This window comes from Rana temporaria, chromosome 4, assembly GCF_905171775.1.
Source record: "Rana temporaria chromosome 4, aRanTem1.1, whole genome shotgun sequence".
Taxonomy (NCBI): Eukaryota; Metazoa; Chordata; class Amphibia; order Anura; family Ranidae; genus Rana; species Rana temporaria.
This window is the reverse complement of record NC_053492.1, coordinates 459096570-459118994: the sequence shown is the minus strand read 5'-3', so window position 1 is coordinate 459118994 and position 22425 is coordinate 459096570. Positions and strand designations below refer to the sequence as shown.

The window sequence follows — 22425 nt, the reverse complement described above, 5'->3', positions numbered from 1 at the left end:
TTTACATAAAACACGCCCACCTCCTGACAATTTGAATTCGGCACGCTTATGCCGGCAGATTTACGATACGCCGCCGCAACTTACGGAGCAAGTGCTTTGTGAATAATGCACTTCCCCGTCTAAGTTGCGGAGGCGTAGCGTAAAAAGAATACGCTACGCCCACATAACCTTACGTCCCCCTACCTGAATCTAGCCCATTGTTTTTTTTTTTCAAAATTGTCAGTATTTTTTTGTTTATATAAATAAAAACCGCAGAGGTGATCAAATACCACCAAAAGAAATCTCTATTTGTGTGAAAAAAATAATATAAATTTCATGCGAGTACAGCGTTGCATGATCTCGCAATCGTCATTGTTGACCGCCGCACGATTTTTTACGTCGACAGAATGACACGGCTACGCAAATTGGCGTATATATACGTCCCCTTTAATTTGCCGCCGAGTGGCCCTGTCACGAGCTCTGTATCCGTGCCCGTGACTCGTTGTCCGCCGGTGTCCCGTGATCGGGTCACAGAGCTGAAGAACGGGGAGATGTTCCCTGTCATCGGGAACAGCGATCAGTGACATGTCACGGCAAGCCACACCCCCTAACAGTTAGAATCACTCCCTAGGTCACACTTATCCCCTTCAGCGCCCCCTACAGGTTAACCCCTTCACTGCCAGTGTAATTTTTACAGTAATCAATGCATTTTTGACGCACTGATCGCTGTAAAAATGACAATGGTCTCAAAATGGTGTCACAAGTGTCCGATGTGTCCGCCATAATGCCGCAGTGACGATAAAAATCGCTGATCGCGCCATTACTAGAAAAAAAATGATTAATAAAAATGCCATAAAACTATCCCCTATATTGTAGACGCTATAACTTTTGCGCAAACCAATCAAGAAACGCTTATTGCGTTTTTCGTAGAAGAATACGTCTCGGCCTAAACTGTGGAATTTTTTTTTTTTGGGGGGATATTTATTATAGCAAAACGTTTTTTTTTTTTTCAAAATTGTCGCTCTATTGTTATTTATAGCGTAACAAATAAAAACCGCAGAGGTGATCAAATACCACCAAAAGAAAACTCTATTTGTGGGGAAAAATAGGACGTTAATTTTGTTTGGGAGCCACGTCGCACGGCCACGCAATTGTCAGTTAAAGCGAAGCAGTGCCGAATCGCAAAAAAGTGGCCCGGTCTTTAACCAGCCAAATGGTCCGGGGCTGAAGTGGTTAAAGTAACGCAGTGCTAAAAAGAAAAAATGGCCTGGTCATGAAGGGGGGGATCTTCTGGAGGACAAGTGCTTAGGGACTTCTGAATCATCCGGAAAAGCAGGACTCAGTGGTACAAAGTGTTCAGGTCAGCACTGATAAAGCCCTTTTGTTCAGAGTGGTCTGGGACTTCATCGGTTAAGACGAACGAATGCCCAGATGGTCGCAGGACTGGCTGCAGTCACGCTCCTCCCTGATTGGTGGCTCCTCGGCACGGGGACACCTGTAAGATGAGATGTCACCCTTTGGAGCTCAGCTGCGTACAGCCTGGATCCTGGCGCTTGCTTTCGCTTGCATGAGCATGTCTGGCCTGGCCAAAGTCTCCAACGCTCTGAAATCTGTAGATTATGAAGTCTTTGGCCGTGTTCAGGGTAGGTGGGAATTTTTATGCTTCATTTTCATTCGATGGAGGAAGCGGGCTGACATTGACAGTGTTCCCGGGAGCAGAGCGGATTAGGAAAAGTCAGCCAATGTCTAAACATAGCTTGTCGTAGGGAGCAATCCGGGCTGAATACAGAACAGGGGAAAGAATCGGTGCCGAAATAATCCGTCCCGGTACAAACCTAAAGCTGGACTCCGGGCGGATGTAAAAGATACATTATCGCAGCTCTCTCATTATGCAATTACAGGCGTGACTCCGACATTCGTAAAGTTCTATTATTTATTTTTTTGATTTTTTTATGAACGTTATCAGAAGTTACGAATTATCTGAAATAACGAATGCCGCATCTAAATGAATGGAACGTAATTAATATAACATTTTATTAACCACTTAAGCCCCGGACCATTTTGTTGCTAAATGCCCAGGCCAGGTTTTGCGATTCGGCACTGCGTCGCTTTAACAGACAATTGCGCGGTCGTGCGACGTGGCTCCCAAACAAAATTGGCGTCCTTTTTTCCCCACAAATAGAGCTTTCTTTTGGTGGTATTTGATCACCTCTGCGGTTTTTATTTTTTGCGCTATAAACAAAAATAGAGCGACAATTTTGAAAAAAAATCAATATTTTTTACTTTTTGCTATAATAAATATCCCCCAAAAACATATATAAATATATTTTTTTTCCTCAGTTTAGGCCGATACGTATTCTTCTACCTATTTTTGGTAAAAAAAATCGCAATAAGCGTTTATCGATTGGTTTGCGCAAAATTTATAGCGTTTACAAAATAGGGGATAGTTTTATTGCATTTTTATTAATTATTTTTTTTTTACTACTAATGGCGGCGATCAGCGATTTTTTTCGTGACTGCGACATTATGGCGGACACTTCGGACAATTTTGACACATTTTTGGGACCATTGTCATTTTCACAGCAAAAAATGCATTTAAATTGCATTGTTTATTGTGAAAATGACAGTTGCAGTTTGGGAGGTAACCACAGGGGGCGCTGTAGGAGTTAGGGTTCACCTAGTGTGTGTTTACAACTGTAGGGTGGTGTGGCTGTAGGTCTGACGTCATCGATCGAGTCTCCCTATAAAAGGGATAACTCGATCGATGCAGCCGCCACAGTGAAGCACGGGGAAGCCGTGTTTACATACGGCTCTCCCCGTTCTTCAGCTCCGGGGAGCGATCGCGAGGGGGCGGCTAGAAACGAATAGCCGCGCCCTCGTCCCAGATCGCTCCCCGCGGGAATCCGACCGCCGCATGTAGCGGGGGGGGGTCCCGATCGGACCCCCGACCCGCGGAAAGGCAGGGACGTACATGTACGCCCATATGCCTGTACGTGCCATTCTGTGGACGTACATAACCTCTTCAGCTGAACAGGCCATTGTTTTTTTGCAATTCGGCACTGCGTTACTTTAACTCACAATTGCGCGGTCGTGCGACACTGGACCCAAATAAAATTGATATCCTTTTTTTTTTTCTCGCAAATAGAAACTTCTTTTGGCGGTATTTGATCATCTCTGCAATTTTTCATTTTTTTTGCTCTATAAAAAAAAAAAAAGACCGAAAATGTATATTTTTACTTTCTGCTACAAAACATATCGAATAAAAATAATGTCAAAAATAGACATTTACCGTTAGCAGGGGTGTTTACTATGATCAGTTTTTATTTATTTACATTAAAACCATTATCCTAGAAGCAGGGCTGGTGCAAGGATTTTTGACTCCCTAGGCGAAACCTAATTTTGCCACCCCCCCCCTTGCTCCACCCTTGACTCCACCCCATTCACCCTGCCCATGTATAACCCATCTTTTTTTAATGAAGTGTCCATCAAATGCAGCCCATCAGCGCCCATATAATGCAGCCTCACCAGTGCCCATCAAATGCAGCCCATCAGCGCCCATCAAATGCAGCCTCACCAGTGCCCATCAAATGCAGCCCATCAGCGCCCATGAAATGCAGCCTCACCAGTGCCCATCAAATGCAGCCTCACCAGTGCCCATGAAATGCAGCCTCACCAGTGCCAATCAAATGCAGCCTCACCAGTGCCCATCAAATGCAGCCTCACCAGTGCCAATCAAATGCAGCCTCACCAGTGCCCATCAATGCAGCCTCATCTGCGCCTATCAATGCAGCCTCACCAGTGCCCATCAAATGCAGCCTCAGCAGTGCTCATCAAATGCAGCCTCACCAGTGCCCATCAATGAATGTTTGCTTGCTTCCATTCATTCGGGAGTCGGGACACAGACACAGTCCTCCACAGCGCCTCTGACACTATGTGCGAACGGAGCTGCGGCTGTCTGCTTACGCTGAGACTTAGTTGCTTGCTGCAGAGAGAAAATGTTGGAACACCAGTGGCCAGGCACCCTAGGCGGCAGCCTAGTTTGCCTAGTGGTAGCACCGGCCCTGCCTAGAAGGGAAAACACTGGGGTAGATTCAGCTAGTGGCGCGCCCTGTTACCGCGGCGCAGCGTACCATTTTTACGCTACGCCTCCGTAAATTACTGAAGCTACGCTTCATTCACGAAGCATTTGCTCCGTAATTTGCGGCGGCGTTTCGTAAAAGGGGCCTGTGTAAGTGCGCGTAATTTAAATGATCCCGTAGGGGGCGTGGATCATTTAAATTAGGCGCGTTCCCGCGCCGAACGTACTGCGCATGCTCCGTCTGGAAAATTTCCCGACATGCATTGCGGTAAATGATGTCGCAAGGACGTCATTGGCTTCTACGTGAACGTAAATGGCGTCCAGCGCCATTCACGAACGAGTTATGCAAACGACACAAATTTTGAAAATCGCAACGCGGGAACGACGTCCATACTTACCATTGGCTGCGCCTCCTTATAGCAGGAGCAGCCTTACGGCGAAAACGACGTACGCAAACAACGTAAAAAACGAGCGCCGGCCGTGCGTACGTTTGAGAATCGGCGTTAGTATGCAATTTGCATACTCTACGCTGACAACTACGGGTGCGCCACCTAGCGGCCAGCGTCAGATTGCACCCTAAGATACGACGGCATAAGAGACTTATGCCAGTCGTCTCTTAAGGCTACAGTCGGCGTATCGAGCTTTCTGAATACAGAAAGTCGATACGCTGGCGCTACTTAGCAATTACGCTGCATATCTATGGATACGCAGGCTTAATTGCTTGCTGAATCTACCCCACTGTTGTTATAACTGCTTATAACGTATTATGCTGCGTACACACGATAGAATTTTTTCTTTATTTTTTGCCCGGAGTTGGGCTTTAATTTTCTTCAGCCGTCCTTACATTCCGATGAAAATTCAGAAGTTCGTTATTTTGATCTGCCTGGTGTTTGCCAATAAAGCACTTTTACTTAACCTCTGTGCAACCTATCCCAGCCAGCCGATCCATTAATATTCTGGGTGGGGAGCGCACAGCCTCTCTGAATAATATTATTTAACAGAAGGGAGAGCGGGGAATCGATGGAGGAAATGACCTCATTGCGAGCTTCTAGAATCCCGCAGAACATTTGTAACTGTCCGCTGTGTGGATAGAACTTTCTAGGTGGGCTCCATTCATTACTTATGTCACCCTCACAGTCTGTATATAAACTCTAGGATTGTATAATACAGACATTTATTAGGTGGGCCTGTTGATAATTAAAGGACATCTGTCACCAATCTTTGTCTTTCCAGTTTGGTAAATATTCTTCTCTATTGTATTAGAAATGTTCAGTCTGTTTGTCTTAAAGCTGAACTTCAGGCAAAGCTTGAATATATACATATCAGAGATTTGTGGGATTTTTTTGGGTACATATTAAAGCGGTGGTTCACCCTAAAAACTACTTTTTCTTATTCCACTGCCCCCCCACATTACAATCCGATTAAGGCTCTTATTATTTTTTTCAAGCTGTACATACCTTAGTACAGCATATTCACCCGTGCATCCGGGTTGCGAGTCCCGCGGGAGTGGGCGTTCCTCACAAGCTGGTGATTGACGTTTTGCCCAAAAACGAGCTCCCCCCGTCGCGTAAGCCGCGTCACGGTTGGCGAAAGGAGCCGAACGGCGAGTCGGCGCTATACTGCGCATGTGCATCGCCATTCGGCTCCTTTCACCAATCGTGACGCGGCTTACGCGACGGGGGGGAGCTCGTTTTTGGCCCAAACGTCAATCACACACATGTGAGGAACGCCCACTCCCGCGGGACTCGCAACCCGGATGCACGGGTGAATATGCTGTACTAAGGTATGTACAGCATGAAAAAAATAATAAGAGCCTTAATCGTATTGTAATGTGGGGGGGCAGTGGAATTAGAAAAAGTAGTTTTTAGGGTGAACCACCGCTTTAAATCAATAGGAAAAAATTATTTTAAAAGTGCAAATTTTATCAATACCTAAAAACAAAATGCTGTTTCATTAGAAAAGACTCATACAGTACAGTCCTTAAAGGTACAGCACCATGGTGTGGTTCCCAACATGTTTCGTCCTAAAAGGGGGGTTCCTCAGGGGACGCTATCCAAATGAATATTAGAGCCTTAAGCTGGATACACACTAAACAATTTTCTGCAGATTTTTTCCTTGAAATTTACCAAAACCATATAATATGAGGTCAAACCTTAAGAGTTTCAATTTGTATGCAATCAGGCAGGCCCTTGCACTACATGGTTTTGGTAAATGTAAAGTAAATCAGACAACAAAAGTTGTATAGTGTGTATGGGGTCTTAGGCCTTGTACACTCGAGCAGACATGTCCGATGAAAACGGTCCGTGGACCGTTTTCATCGGACATGTCTGCTGGGAGCTTTTGGTCTGATGTGTGTACACACCATCAGACCAAAATCCCCGCGGACAGAGAACGCGGTGACGTAGAAGACACCGACGTTCTCTGACACGGAAGTTCAATGCTTCCACGCATGCGTCGAATCAATTCGACGCATGCGCAGGATTTCGGCCCGCTGGTTTTACGTCATAACCAGCGGACATGTCCGATGAGTTGTACAGGTTTCCAGTGGACAAGTTTCCTAGCATGCTAAGAAACTTTTGTCCGCTGGAAACCTGTCCGCTAGGCCGGAAAACTATCCGCTAGGCCCTACACACGGTCGGACATGTCCGCGGAAACTGGTCCGCGGACCAGTTTCAGCGGACATGTTCGGTCGTGTGTACAAGGCCTTAGAGCAGGGATCTTCAAACTACGGCCCTCCAGCTGTTGCGGAACTACACCTCCCATGAGGCATTGTGAAACTCTGACATTCACAGACATGACTAGGCATGATGGGAATTGTAGTTCCCCAACATCTGGAGGGCCGTAGTTTGAGGGCCCCTGCCTTAGAGTCTAGTTTGCAAAAAAAGTGAACATGAGGATGAGAAACTCCTATTTGGGGACACTCAGCACATGATCCGAGGTCCTGTAGGGAGTGTGTGTCTCTCCTTGTGTATGTCTCTCCCTACAGGACCTCAGATCATGTGCTGAGTGTCCCCAAATAGGAGTTTCTCATTCTTGTGTTCCCTTTCTTTGCAAACTAGACTCTAATGCCCTGTACACACGATCGGTTCGTCTGATGAAAACGGACCGTTTTCATCGGACGAACCGATCGTGTGTGGGCCCCATCAGTTTTTTTCCCATCGATGAAAAAAAATAGAACCTGTTTTAAAATTTTCGTATGGTTAAAAAACCGATAGAAAAAAACGATCGCCTGTGGGGAAATCCATCGGTCAAAAATCCACGCATGCTCAGAATCAAGTCGACGCATGCCCCGAAGCATTGAACTTAATTTTTCTCAGCACGTTGTAGTGTTTTACGTCACCGCGTTGGACACGATCGGATTTTTAACCAATGGTGTGTAGGCAAGACTGATGAAAGTCAGCTTCATCGGATATCTGATGAAAAAATCCATCGGTCCGTTTTCATCAGAAGAACCGATCGTGTGTACAGGGCATAAGGTTCTGATATTCATTTGGACAGCGTCCCCTGAGGAAACCCTATTTTAGGGCAAAACATGTTGGCAACCACATCATCGTGCTGTACCTTTAAAGGGGTTGTAAACCTTCCCATCTGATAATTGCCGCCCCCCCCGCCCCCTGTTTACTTACCTGACCCCTTGAAAGTCCTGCGTCGATAACATGCTTATCAGGGAAGAAACTGGAGAAGAACTGGCAGATATGCCAATACCTGTTATGGCCACGCTAATCCGCGCATGCGCATTAGCAATCGGCGCGTAACGTCATATGCAAACGACGGGCGCACGTACGTTCGTGAATCGACGTAACTAGGTAATTTGCATATTCTACGCCGAAAACAACGGAATCGCCACCTAGCGGCCAGCGTGAGAATGCACTCTAAGATACGACGGCGTAATAGAATTACGCCAGTTGGATCTTAGGCTAATGTCGGCGTATCTAGCTTTCTGAATACAGAAAGTAGATACGCCGGCGTAGCTTTGAATTTACGCGGCGTATCTATGGATACGCCGGCGTAATTCTTTGCTGAATCTAGCCCATTGTCTCCAACTCCAGGGGTCCTCTGCTCTCAGCCGCAAGGGGAGCCTTCTAGTCACCTCAGCCTCCAGCCTGGTACGTGACAGCGCTTGATCTCGGCCTGGTCTTCTCGGCTCTTCATTGGATATATTGATAGGAGTGCAGTCATTGGCTCTCGCTGCTGTCAATGAAATCCAATGACGAGCTGAGAAGACCGGTGCCGGGGGTGTTCAGAAGGGTTGAGGTTTGGGCTCTTTGCAGGCCACTCCACACCAAATTCATAAAACTGTCTTCCCAAGATAGGAGCTCCGAGAAGGGTTTAGGGTCACAGAATGCTCCAAAACAATCAGCAGCAACAATAGGAATCTAACCTCCCAATAGCAGCTTTTCTGGAGGTAACAGGGAAGGGCCAGTATATCTAGGATACTACAGCAGCAGTCCATATAACCACCTATGTTCCTTCTGGTAACAGTCTACAGCCAGGTCTTCACTCACAGTGTCCCAGGGGCTATCTGTCACCTAGCATCAGCAGGTAGATCCTCAGTGAGGGAGTTAAAAAGATCCTTCTCCAGACCAGGACTTAAAGACAATGGCCCAGATTCAAGAAGCAATTGCGCCCGTGTAACCATGAGTTACACGGCGCAATTGCTTACTTGCTCCGGTGTAACGAGTGCTCCTGATTCAGGAACCTCGTTACACCGGCTGCAGCCTAAAATCTGCGCGGCATAAGGCTCTTATGCCTCGCAGATTTTAGGCTGCATTCTTGCGGGGGCCGCTAGGGGGCGCTCCCATTGTGTATCAGCGTGTAGTATGCAAATTGCATACTACCACTGATTCACAAGCTTGCGCGGGCCCCGCGCAAGCCAGGTATGGAGTTTCCGTACGGCTACTTTAGCGCAAGGCTGCCCTTTCTAATAGCAGGGGCAGCCTGTGCTAAAGTATACCGCCGCTCCCGCGTCGCGACGTTCAAATGTTACGTCGTTTGCGTAAGTGCTTCGTGAATGGCGCTGGACGCCATTCACGTTCACTTTGAAGCAAATGACGTCCTTGCGACGTCATTTGCCGCAATGCACGTCGGGAAAGTTTCCCGACGGAGCATGCGCTGTACGCTCGGCGCGGGAGCGCGCCTAATTTAAAGCGGTAGTTCACCCCCCCCCGACACATTTTACCATCGAGACAGGCATTGTAGCGCGAGCTACAGTATGCCTGTCCCGATTTTTTTAACCCCGGACTCACCTTGTAATCCGACATCGTAGGTTTCGGCTCCTGCGGGGAATGGGCGTGCCTATGGAGAGGGAGGATGATTGACGGCCGGCCCTGGCACGTCACTCTCCCCGAAGACAGCCGGAGTAGGTCTCGGCTCTTCACGGCGCCTGCGCACAGACTATGCGCACGCGTCGTGAAGACCAAGCCTATTTCGGCTATTTCCGGAGAAGCGTGACGCGCCAGAGCCGGCCGTCAATCATCCTCCGTCTCCATAGGCACGCCCATTCCCCGGTATCTTCGATGGACGACTACAAGGTGAGTACGGGGGTAAAAAATTCGGGACAGGCATACTGTAGCTCGCGCTACAATGCCTGATTTTAAGGTAAAAGAAAAAAAATATTTTTTTTTTTGGTCGATAGGGTGAACCCCCGCTTTAAATGATTCCCGCCCCCGGCGGGATCATTTAACTTGCGCGCGCTTACGCCGGGCAAATTTGCTCCGTGAATCGAGGGCAGCGCAAAATATTTGCGTGGGCGCAGGGCAAAATCGTTGCCCTGTGCCCGCGCAAATAAAGCGCAAGCTATGCTGAATCTGGGCCAGTGCCCTCCAGCAAATATAATCCTTTGGCAATCTCCTACAGGCCCTTGGCACTGCAGTGGGCTGAGGCCCAGTCTGCAATCTCTTGCCTCTGTGACTTTTTCCTAGGGGCAACAGCCCCCCAGGAGACTGGAACCCTCTGCTCGGGCCTCCTGTACATTTATCACCCCCCCAGCCACCTTCTGGATGCCGTGGCTGGGACATGAAAAACATTCAACTGATCATTTGAATCTAACGTCCCTATGCTCTGGAGACTTCTTTTAGAGGCATGGGAAGTCATCAAATTATCAGCTCAGGAAACTCTAAACAGACCAACACAATTCATCACTGCCCCATTCACTACTAAAAATGTACCTAACAGTCTAAGGCCCCTTTCACACGGGCGGATAGAATGGTGCTTTTAGCTGCGGATTTTCTCGTTTTCTACCACAGCTAAAAACACACAATGCTTTCCTATGGCCCCATTCACACACAACGTTTAGCTGCGATTTCGTTACATGTGGTTTGGTGCGAATAGAAAAAATGGAATTGAATGCGCCCAGGTGCGATTTAGCGCAGCTATATGCACATAACCGCAGGTAATCGCAGTCTTTTGTGTCAACTGCGGTAAGCAGCGTGAGAAAAAAAAAAAAAGAACAAGAAGCACATCATAATCCAAAAAAAATAAAAAGGTTTGCTATGGGAATGACTACCGCAGCTAAACGCGGCCGCATGTAACCGCACGTAATCGCAATGTACAAATGCAGCTAATCGCAGTGCCTGGAGCCTTGAATTTCACAGAACATTTACATGCTTTTAACTGCGGCAAAACAGCCGTCCGTGTGAAAGGCCCCTAGCTAGAGAAGGGCCCTACACATGAGTTAGGTACCGTGCTTTGCCAGGGTGCCTTGATGCGACAGTGTGGCTTTACATATATGTGCAAATGTATGCAACAAAAATCACTGTTTTTAACAAAAATTGTTAAAGTAGTTTAGACTTGGATTTTTTGCTATCTAGCTGGTAAAGGCTTGTTTACTCCCGTGTAAGTTGGTGAAAAGCAATTTGTGGTGGATCGCTTTTCACTTTATATTTTTTGTCATATAGGGCTAGATTCACAGCGGAGATACGACGGAGTATCTCTGAAACTCCGTCGTATCTCTCAGAGTATCTATGTGGCTGATTCATAGAATCAGTTACGCATAGTTAGCCCTTAGATCCGACAGGTGTAATTGTTTTACACTGTCGGATCTTAGGATGCAATACCGCAGCCGCCGCTGGGGGGGAGTTTGCGTCGTAAACCAGCGTCGGGTATGCAAATTAGTAGTTACGGCGATCCACGACGGTTTTTCGCGTTCGCTACGTCGCTGCTAGTCTAGTTTCCCGCCGCAAAGTTAGTCGTCGTTTTAGGTGCCCTAACTTTACACAGCACACGTATGTGCTGTATAAAGTATGGCCGCCGTTCCCGCGTCGAAATGTAAATTTTTTTTCCTTCTTGCATAAGACTTTCGGGAATACGGAAGTACGCTACGCACGTCGCTGTTCGAAAAAATGACGTCACTTCGCGCAAAGCACAGCGGGAATTTCGAAACGGAGCATGCGCAGTAGGTCCGGCGCGGGAGCGCGCCTAATTTAAATGCCACACGCCCCTTTGAATTAGGCGGGCTTACGCCGGAGGCCGCCGGCGTAATTTTTCACGCAAGTGCTTGGTGAATCAGGCACTTGCGATGAAAAATTGCGGCGGTGTAACCTATGTACGATACGTTACGGCTACGCCGCCGCGATTCTACGTGAATCTGGCCCAAAGTGTACTTTTCTTAAGGGCGCAACTTGGTGGTCCAGCCACCTTAAAATCTTTGGGGCCCACTCTGGGAGATCTAAACAAGTCATATACTGAGAACTAAACTATAATATACCGAGTATACTAAATAAACTGTACTAAAAATTAAAACTTCTAAAATGTTTGGTAATTGCTGACATTGAAACTCATTGAGATGAATTGGGAAATGAACAAGGGAGTTTTGATACTTTATGATTCCTTCATTTAATTGCCTAAATATATTGGCCCAGATTCACAAAGCACTTACGCCGACGTATAACAAGTTACGCCGACGTAAGTGCAAATGTGCGCAGTCGTATCTGTTCACCGGACCCACAAACAGATATGCGCCGCCGACGTAGCTTGCTTACGCCGGCGTAGGGTGGGCTCACATTTAGGCTGGGCGCATTGTGCCGATCCCATTGATTAGCCATTCAAACATGCAAATGAGGGAAATACGGCGATTCACGAACCTGCGTGCGCCCGACGCAGGCTACGCGAGGTGGGCGTAAGTTGTACGTCCGGCATAAAGTTATTCCCCATAAAGGAGGTGCAACCCAGCAGCAGACATGCAAAGGTCTGCACCAGGGAACACAAGCCGGCGTATTTTACATTGGACGTGTGTCTGGCTGGGCGTAAGTTACATTCACGCTGTACGCAGTGATCCGGCGTAGTTTAGGCAGTTGTTCCGATGTGGTTGTGAGCAGGCGCAGGGGGATGCGTGCGCAGTTCGTGATATGTATCTGTCTGGCGCTCGGCCCATCATTTGCATAGGGTCACGCCTCATTTGCATGGGTCACGCCCACTTTCACCTACGCCGGCGTACGCCTTCGTATCCCACGCCACGCTGGCGCAGTGTTGGGAGCACTGGCTTGCTGAATGCATTGCTTGCCTCTCTGCGCTGCATTGGCGTATCGTACATTGGTTATTCTACGTCGGCGTAATGTGCGCCCGCTCTCTGTGAATCTGGGCCATTGTGTATATATATGGTGTATATACAGTATATATTTCAGAACCAATGACATCAGATAAAATATCATTGACTAATGCCCGTTGTTTCTCCTTCTCTTACAGGTGTATGCTTCCGAATGGTACGTTTTCTTATGATTTGTGGATTATAATTGCTGATACATATATGGAGTGATTCTGCCAACAGCTATAATAATAGACTTCACTAGAGCAAGAGTCTCCAAACGTTCTAAACAAAGGGCCAGTTTACCGTCCATCAGACTTTAGGGGAGCCAGCCTGTGGCCACTGGGAGTAGAAAAGGTCCTGACATCAGTGGGAAAAAAATTATGTTCCATTGTTTTGCTTCATTATTGGTGTCAGTGGGAGGAATTGTACCCTATTGTTGATGTCATTGGAAGAAATTGTGCCCCATCATTGGTGTCATTGGAAGAAATTGTGCCCCATCATTGGTGTCATTGAGCCACATTGTTGGTCTCATTGGAAGGAATGGTGCCCCATCATTGGGCCCCATTATTAGCCTCATTGAGCCACATTGTTGGTCTCATTGGAAGGAATGGTGCCCCATCATTGGGCCCCATTATTAGCCTCATTGAGCCACATTGTTGGTCTCATTGGAAGGAATGATGCCTCATCATTGGGCCCCATTATTGGTCTCATTGGGAGGAATTTTGCCCCATCATTGGTGTCATTGGGCCTCACTGTTGGTCTCATAGGGAGGAATAGTTCCCCATCATTGGGCGTCATTGGGCCCCATTGTCAGGGTCTCTGGGAGAAAAAGTGCCCTATCATTGGTATTAGTGGAAGGAGTTGTGCCCCTTCATTTGTGTCCGTGAGGAGAATTATGGCCCCAAGGGCCGGATAAAAGCAAGCAAAGGGCCGCATCTAGCCCCCGGGTCACAGTTTGGAGACCACTGGACTAGAGCATTCATTCATAACCAGCCAGAGTGGAATCTTGTTTCTATGTTGGTTGGTAACTGGAAAATGTTCCATCATATTCCCAATACAATACAGTTTGGACATTAGTGGCCTAGGTTATAGGTCTCATTGATACTAAGCGCCAGATTCACAAAAGGGATACGACGGCATATCTCCTGATACGCCGTCGTATCTCTGGGCCAGATTCACGTAGAGCGGGCGCAGCGTAACGTAACCGGTTTACGTTACACCGCCGCAGTTTTTCCGATTTAGTGCCCGATCCACAAAGCACTTACCTGGAAATTTGCGGCGGTGTATCGTAAACAGGTCCGGCGCAAGGCGGCCCAATTTAAATGGGGCGGGTACCATTTAAATTAGGCGCGCTCCTGCGCCGGACGTACTGCGCATGCTCCCGTCGCAAATTTACCGACGTGCTTTGTGCGAAATTACGACGCGCCGACGTTTTGTGAATCGCGACGTGAAAAAAGATTTACGCCGGGAAAAATAAAAGATTAAAAAAAAATTCAAAAGCGACGCGGGAAAGACGGGCATACTTTAACATGGTGGAGTACTTTTACACCATGTTAAAGGTGCCCTATCTTTGCGACGGAAATCTAACACTTGCGACGCCGTAACGACGGGAAAAATCTTCGTGGATCGCCGTAACTCCTAACTTGCATACCCGACGCTGGTTTACGACGCAAACTCCCCCCGGCGGCGGCCGTGGTACTGCATCCTAAGATCCGACAGTGTAAAACTATTACACCTGTCGGATCTTCTGGCTATCTATGCGTAACTGATTCTATGAATCAGTCGCATAGATGGAAACAGAGATACGACGGCGTATCAGGAGATACGCCGTCTTATCTCTTTTGTGAATCTGGCCCTCTGTTTCTATCTATGCGGCTGATTCATAGAATCAGTTACGCATAGATAGCCAGAAGATCCGACAGGTGTAATAGTTTTACACTGTCGGATCTTAGGATGCAATACCGCGGCCGCCGCTGGGGGGAGTTTGCGTCGTAAACCAGCGTCGGGTATGCAAATTAGGAGTTACGGCGATCCACGACGGATTTTCGCGTTCGCTACGTCGCCGCTAGTCTAGTTTCCCGTCGCAAAGTTAGTCGTCGTTTTGGGTGCCCTAACTTTAGTCAGCAAACGTATTGCTGTCTAAAGTATGGCCGTCGTTCCCGCGTCAAAATTTAGAAATGAACGTCGTTTGCGTAAGCCGTCCGGGAATACGGAATTACCATACGCGCGTCGCCGTTCAAAAAAATGACGTCGCGGCGCGCAAAGCACGATGGGAATTGCGCAACGGAGCTTGCGCAGTAGGTCCGGCGCGGGAGCGCGCCTAATTTAAATGGCACACGCCCATTTGAATTGGCCCGCCTTGCGCCGGAGGCCGCCGGCGTAGTTTTCATCGCAAGTGCTTTGTGAATCAGGCACTTGCGATGAAAACTTGCGGCGGTGTAACGTATCTACGATACGTTACGCCGCCGCTAGTCTACGTGAATCTGGCCCTAAGTACTTAATATTTAAATCTTTTATTTGATTAATTGGATGCTAAGAATGATAATAGTGTTAAACATAAGTACATACATAAACATAACAATTCAACTGCAGTGTGAATACATACGATTACTTTACCACTTGCTCTTGCAGCCAACTAGGCTGCCCTATCACTGACAGCTGCTTACAAACAGAAGAAGAGGAGGAGAGGATGGCATAAAGCAGAACTTCCCGTTTATGGTGAAGCTCTGATTTAGGAATGCTGGGGGTTTAATACTAGATTAAAGCTGCAGCCAGGAATTCATAAATAAAGCAATAAATGTATTCGTAATGCAACCAATGTTAGTAGCTAAATATTAAATTGGGATCACTCTCTTATAATCTCCTGTACAGCAGCACTCAGAATGGGAGGAGTAGTACATGGAAACCAAGTAGGTGTGCTGCAGGAAAATATGCTGACAAGGAGCATGCTCACAGGAGGAGAGCGTCGAGTGAGCAGAGAGATGACCTAATTAGTCTGCTGCTACTCTTTCACTGTCCAGTCAGCAGGTGGTGGGGCACTAATATATTTCTTCTAAAATCTATAACTGTAACAGAAAAAAGTGGCATCGTCCACCTGGCTGTGCTGTGTGAAGGGGCAGAGGAGGATAGACAGAATAATTTAGTAGGTAAAACAGCTACATTTTATGTATTTTGTGTTTTTAGCTGTTTGCTTGGAATGCAGCTTTTTTATGCATACTTAATATCTCATATGTTTATATTGTGTAGTATACAGAAGATGAAGCCAAGAAGCTTGGAGTGGTTGGATGGGTGAAGAATACAAGGCAGGGGACCGTAGTGGGGCAGGTACAAGGTCCTGAAGACAGAGTCATCTCCATGTAAGTGTCCACAGAGCCCAACATACCTTTTACACCTGAATTTAATTGGGTTGTAAAGGTTTGTTTTTTATTTTCTAAATAGGTTCCTTTAAGCCAGTGCATTGTTGGTTTACTTACCTTTTCCTTCGATTTCCCTTCTAAATTTTTTTTTTTCTTTGTCTGAATTTCCCACTTCCTGTTCCTCCTCAGTAAGCTGTTCTGGCTGACTAACCCCCAGCCAGATGATGGGGGCAAGCTTACTGAGGAGAAACAGGAAGTGAGAAATTCAGACAAAGAAAAAAAACATTTAGAAGGGTAATGGAAGGAAAAGGTAAGTGAACCAACAATGCACTGGCTTAAAGGAACCTATTTAGAAAATAAAAAATGAACCTTTACAACCCCTTCAAAGTATGGCTATACATCACCACCCAGTCATTAGACTATCTATCATTATTATTGACTTTTGTCGTTCTAATGAGATATGAATACTAACCAGCTCAGTTTCTTCTTTCAGTATGACCACACATGACTGAGTGCTGGCCCCCAGGTGATATTACTGGGCCCAATTACACAAATTTGATAAGAGCACTGCAGTAATAGTAACAATGATGAGCTAGATTCAGGTACCTCTGCGTATCGTTGAGCGGGCGTAGCGCATCTCATATGCGCTACGCCGACGTAACTCTGAGAGGCAAGAGCAGTATTCACAAAGCACTTGCTCCCTAAGTTACAGTGGCGTAGCGTAAATGGGCCGGCGTAAGTCTGCCTTATTCAAATTTGGAAGGTAGTGGGCGTGTTGTATTCAAATTAACCGTGACCCCATGTAAATAAAAAGGCCGAACGGCGCATGCGCGCACATGCTCAGAATCACGTCGCATATACTCTCTAAGATTCGACGGCTCAATGCCTACGACGTGAACGTAACCTACGCCCAGCCCCATTCACGTACGACTTACGTAAACGGCGTAAAATACGACGGCTGTTCCGACGTCCATACCCCAACATGACTTACCCCTGCTTTAGGTGGGATAACTTTACGTCGGACGTACGCCTTACGTAAACAGCGTAGCTTACTGCGACGGGCGCAAGTACGTTCGTGAATCAGCCTATCTAGGTAATTTACATATTCGACACGTAAATCAACGGAAGCGCCCCCTAGCGGCCAGCGTAAATATGCACCCAAGATACAACGGCGTAGGAGACTTACGTCAGTCGGATGGAGCCAGAATTCAGGTGTATCTGGTTTAAAGAATACGACGCATAGATACGACGGCACATCCGTGGACTTACACGGCGTATAAGAAGATACGTCGGCGTAAGTCCTATGTGAATCTACCTCGATGTGTTCAAGGATTGCACCGATCGGTGCTGATACTGAGTATTTTCATGAGTACTCGTACTTGGGAAAATGCTCCGATACCCAAAACCGACGATACCTTTGTGGTGCGATTTGAGCCCATACAAAATAAATACGCTTAAATTGCACTGCAAAGAATTGCATGCGATTGGAACAGAAATGCTGTGTGTTTTATGTCCGAATCGCATACGATTTCCCGCACTGCTTCTGTGTGAACACGGGCTTGTCATAGTGATCTCATCTTGGGTTCACACAGGAGCGGTGAGGGGAACCGCATTTGATTCGGACAGGAATCACACTGCATTCCTGTTCAAATTGCAAGTGATTCTTTGCAGTGCGATTTGAGTTCATTAATTTTGTATGGGCTCAAATCGCACCGCAAGGACCGGATGGCTTGCACCTGAGAGTACTTAGGGAACTCAGTCAAGTAATTGCCAGACCATTGTTCCTAATTTTTACTGACAGTCTACTGATTGGAATGGTACCAGCGGATTGGAGAAAAGCCAATGTAGCACCAATATTTAAAAAGGGCCCAAAATACATCCCTGGGAAATACAGACCAGTTAGCCTAACATCAATAGTATGCAAGCTTTTGGAAGGGATGATAAGGGACTATATACAAGATTTTAGTAATAAAAACTGTATCATTAGCAGTAATCAGCATGGCCCATTACCTTTTCCAGTCTGTCTGCATTCTCATTACATATTCTAAACATTATGTGTGACTTTTTGGTGATGTCAGGCATCATAGTTGAAGCCCCCTATACCGTGTAAGATGAAAATCTTTGTTCTACTGTAGTACTTATCACTTAGGTTTGCCACCTTTTGTTAAAGTCAAACCCGAACACTGATCATACATTTTGCTATTAAATAACATTTCCAAACATGTGAAGTTAATAACAAGAGTTCCTCTTTTCATCAGAGTCCACAGAGTACCCTTTTATATCTAAATCCACAGAGTTGCCCTTTTACATCTGGACTCACAGAGTTCCCTTTCACTGTAAGGAGGGACTCTGCAGACCCTGATTTAAAGCGGAGGTCCACACAAAAATGGAACCTCTGCTTTTCGGAACCCCCCCCCCCCTCCGGTGTCACATTCGGCACCTTTCAGGGGGGAAGGGGGTGCAGTTACATGTATAATACAGGTATTTGCACCAACTTCCGGGCATAGACTCCCGCAGGAGTCACGCCCCTTGCCGCCCCCCCCCCCCCTCTGTCCCAGAAGATAGTGGGGACCATATATGAAGCGCTGCGTGAATCGTGCATGTGCAGTAGGGAACCGGGAGTTGAAGCCGCAATGCTTAATTTCCTAATTCCCTCATCGAGGATGGCGGCCGGGGCAGCCGAGAGACGAGCGGTTGTTTGGCTTTGGCTGCCGACATCGCGGGCATTCTGAACAGGTAAGTGTCTATTTATTAAAAGTCAGCAGCATCAGTATTTGTAGTTGCTGGCTTTTAATATTTAATTTTCATTTTTTAGGCAGACCTCCGCTTTAAGGGGGAACACTGAGAACTCTGATGCAGAGAAGACTCTGATGTAAGGGGAAACACTGTGGCCTCTGGTGTAAGGGGAAAATCTGATGTTTTCAGAACCCTGATTTGCCTTAGTGTAATCACTAAGGCCCCATACACACGAGAGGATTTATCCGCGAATACGTTCCAGCGGAACGTTTCCGCGGATAAATCCTCTCGAGGATTTCAGCGGATTTCTCATGCGATGGAGTGTACTCACCATCGCATTGAAATCCGCGCCGAAATCCTCTGGCGATGACGTGTCGCGCCGTCGCCGCGATTATGACGCGGCGACGTGCGCGACGCTGTCATATAAGGAATTCCACGCATGCGTCGAATCATTACGACGCATGCGGGGGATCCCTTCGGACGGATGGATCCGGTGAGTCTATACAGACCAGCGGATCCATCCGTTGGGATGGATTCCAGCAGATGGATTTGTTTAGCATGTCAGCGAATATTCGATCTGCTGGAATCCATCCCAGGGGAGATATATCCGCGGAAACAGATCCGCTGGAGTGTACACACCATAGGATCTATCCGCTGAAACCCATTCGCTGGGATTTTTCAGCGGATGGATTCTATCGTGTGTATGGGGCCTAAGGCCGCGAACACACGGTCGGTCCAAACCGATGAAAACGGACTGAAGGACCTTTTCATCGGTTCAAACTGATCGCGTGTGGGCCCCATCGGTCAGTTATCCTTTGGTCTAAATTTTAGAACTTGCTTTAAAATTGAACCGATGGACGCCTAACCGATACGTCAAAACCGATGGTTAGTATGAAAAAGCATCGGTTAAAAACCTGCGCATGCTCAGAATCAAGTCGACGCATGCTTGGAAGCATTGAACTTCATTTTTCTCAGCACGTCGTTGTGTTTTACGTCACCGCGTTGGACTCGATCGTTTTTTTAACTGACGGTGTGTAGGCACATCAGACCATCAGTCCACTTCATCGGTTAACCAATGAGAACGGTCCTTCGGACCATTCTTATCGGATGGACCGACCGTGTGTGCCTTAGAGGCAGGAGAAAGAAGGGGGGAGACTTCAGTCACAGACAGGGATGGATGGTGAGCTCACTTACCTCTTGGCAGTCAGCACCTCTCATCTAGATGTATCTGAGGCTATTGGACATCAAATTTCCAGCCCCAACTTTCCTTTTCTGAGGCACCGCCCCGGGGATTGGAGTGTGGGCAGACACATAGAGGTAGAGGTGGTGGAAGAGGTGCAGATAGAACCCTCTCTCCTCTCCCGTCTGTGTGTGTGTGTGTTTGGGGGTGGGGTGTAAGTGCTGGCTCTGGGCAGTGTGAAAGAGTGTAACAGATGCTCTCAGCTTAGACAAATGCAGCCAGCAACCCTGCTGGGAAGCCAGAGTACAGTCTAAATAATGTGTCCGGGTTCCAGGCATTCTGAAACCTGGACGCATGATTCCAAACCCGAACTGTCCGGGTGAATCCTGGATAGGTGTCAACCCTATTATCACTGTTGGTTGACAAACTTTTTGTGAAAACTGCACAGCTGCATTGAGGCCCTCTGGAACTTAGGGGAACTTATGGTTTTATTTAGTCCAGATGGACCTGCCATGTAGACATGGGTGCTGCTCACTTCTAGGGAAGATGAGAAATGGAAGTCATCATTTATGGTGGTATAACTCTGATCATGGTTTGGTCTTAGCCAGTGAGCACCTTCTTCCTTGCCTGACCATCACATTAGTCTCCATTTCCAATCATCATCATCTGGGATGGAAGTAAAATTATGTTTGCCGTCTGATCCCTGTTGCATATTATAAATCATAAGGGAATAAGTGTTTGTACTTGGGCAGTGTAATAAGAATGCAAACAGCGCTTGGCAATCCCCAAAATTATAATAATGAATGTTTATATTAAATATGGAAAGAATACCCTAACTAAATGTAGACCAGTGACCACAAAAATTGGTATTGTGGATGGTAACTACTAAAAAGACTTATAAACCCTGAAACATATGATTGTGAAAAGTCCAAATATGAAAAACAAAGTTCCAAACAAGATCCTGGAAAATCCAAATGAAAAACATCTTCCTGTATGGGTGGTGCGAACAAGTAAGGTGTAGATGTCCACTCACCAGATGTTGTGGACATCTACACATTACTTGTTCGCACCACCCATGCAGGAAGATTTTTTTCATTTGGATTTTCCAGGATCTTGTTTGGATCTTTGTTTTTCATATTTGGACTTTTCACAATCCTATGTTTCAAGGATTATAAATCTTTGTAATAGTTACCATCTACAATACATTTTTTTGGTCACTGGTTTACATGTATTTAGGATATTCTTTCCATTTTTAATACACTGCTCAACAAAATTCAAGGAACACTTTTGAATCAGAACTCCTGGGATATTGATCTGGTCAGTTACAGTAAGTAGCAGAGGGGGAGGGGTGTATACAGAGGGGGAGGGGTGTATACAGAGGGGGAGGGGTGTATACAGAGGGGGTTGTTAATCAGTTTCAGCTAATTTGTTGTTAATTGAAATTAACAACAGGTGCACTAGATGGGCAACAATGAGACGACCTCCAAAACAGGAATGTTTTTTCAGGTGAAGGTGTCTGCCATTTTTTTTCCCTACTCATCTTTTCTGAATGTTTTTCACTAGTTTTGCACTTGGCTAGGGTCGAGGGGCCATATTCTCGAAGAATTTACGCCGGCGTATCAGCAGATACGCCAACGTAAGTCCGATTCTAAGGCTGTCCTATGTTTAAGTGTATTCTCAAACTGAGATACACTTAAACATGCCTAAGATACGACGGCCTGCGCCGTTGTATCTTAGGCTGCAATATCTACGCTGACCGCTAGGTGGCGGTTCCTTTGCGGTCAGCGTAGAATATGCAAATGACTAGTCACGCCGATTCTCTAACGTACGCTTGCCCGTCGTAGTGATTTTACGTCGTTTCCGTAAGCGATACGCGGCGTAAAGATAAACATGCCCCCTAGGTGGCGTACTCAATGTTAGGTATGGCCGCCATTCCCGCATCGAAATTTGAAAATTTAACGTTGTTTGCGTAAGTCGTCCGTGAATGGCGATGGACGCCATTTACGTTACCGTCAAAACAAATGACGTCCGTGAGACGTCATTTAGCGCAATGCACGTCGGGTAATTTACCCGACGGAGCATGCGCATTACGATCGGCACGGGAGCGCGCCTAATTTAAATGATCCACGCCCCCTACCGGGATCATTTGAATTAGGAGTGCTTGCGCAGGTGGACTTTACGCTACGCCGCCGCAAGTTTACAGGTAAGTGGTTTGGGAATCAGGCACTTGCCAGTTAAACTTGCGGCGGAGTAACGTAAAGGACATACGTTACGCCGCCGGAGATCTATAAGAATATGGCCCAGTGTCAGTACTGGTAGCAGGAGGCGATACTTGGACCCTATAAAGGTTGCACAGGCAGTCCAACTCCTCCAGGATGGCACATCAATACGTGTCATTGCCAGAAGGTTTGCCCTGTCTCCCAGCACAGTCTCAAGAGCATGGAGGAGATTCCAGGAGAAAGGCAGTTGCTCTAGGAGAGCTGGACAGAGCTGTAGAAGGTCCTTAACCCATCAACAGGACCGGTATCGGCTCCTTTGTGCAAAGAGGAACAGGATGAGTACTGCCAGAGCC

At 46.9% G+C, this 22425-nt stretch overlaps 2 protein-coding genes across 5 annotated transcripts in view; both read left to right on the top strand.

The window, feature by feature from the left end:
• PSME4 (proteasome activator subunit 4) overlaps positions 1–22425 on the top strand; it is a 300232-nt gene that overhangs the window by 118447 nt on the left and 159360 nt on the right. The gene's annotated exons all lie outside the window — the stretch shown is intronic.
• On the top strand, positions 1424–15941 carry ACYP2 (acylphosphatase 2). The gene is made up of 3 exons (XM_040351640.1): positions 1424–1622; positions 12740–12756; positions 15828–15941. Exons 1-3 carry the CDS (start codon positions 1487–1489, stop codon positions 15939–15941), a joined length of 267 nt encoding a protein of 88 aa, XP_040207574.1. The 5' UTR covers positions 1424–1486.

Coding starts and splice junctions, on each gene's coding strand:
- ACYP2 (XM_040351640.1), top strand. CDS start 1,487: ATGTCACCCTTTGGAGCTCAGCTGCGTACAGCCTGGATCCTGGCGCTT.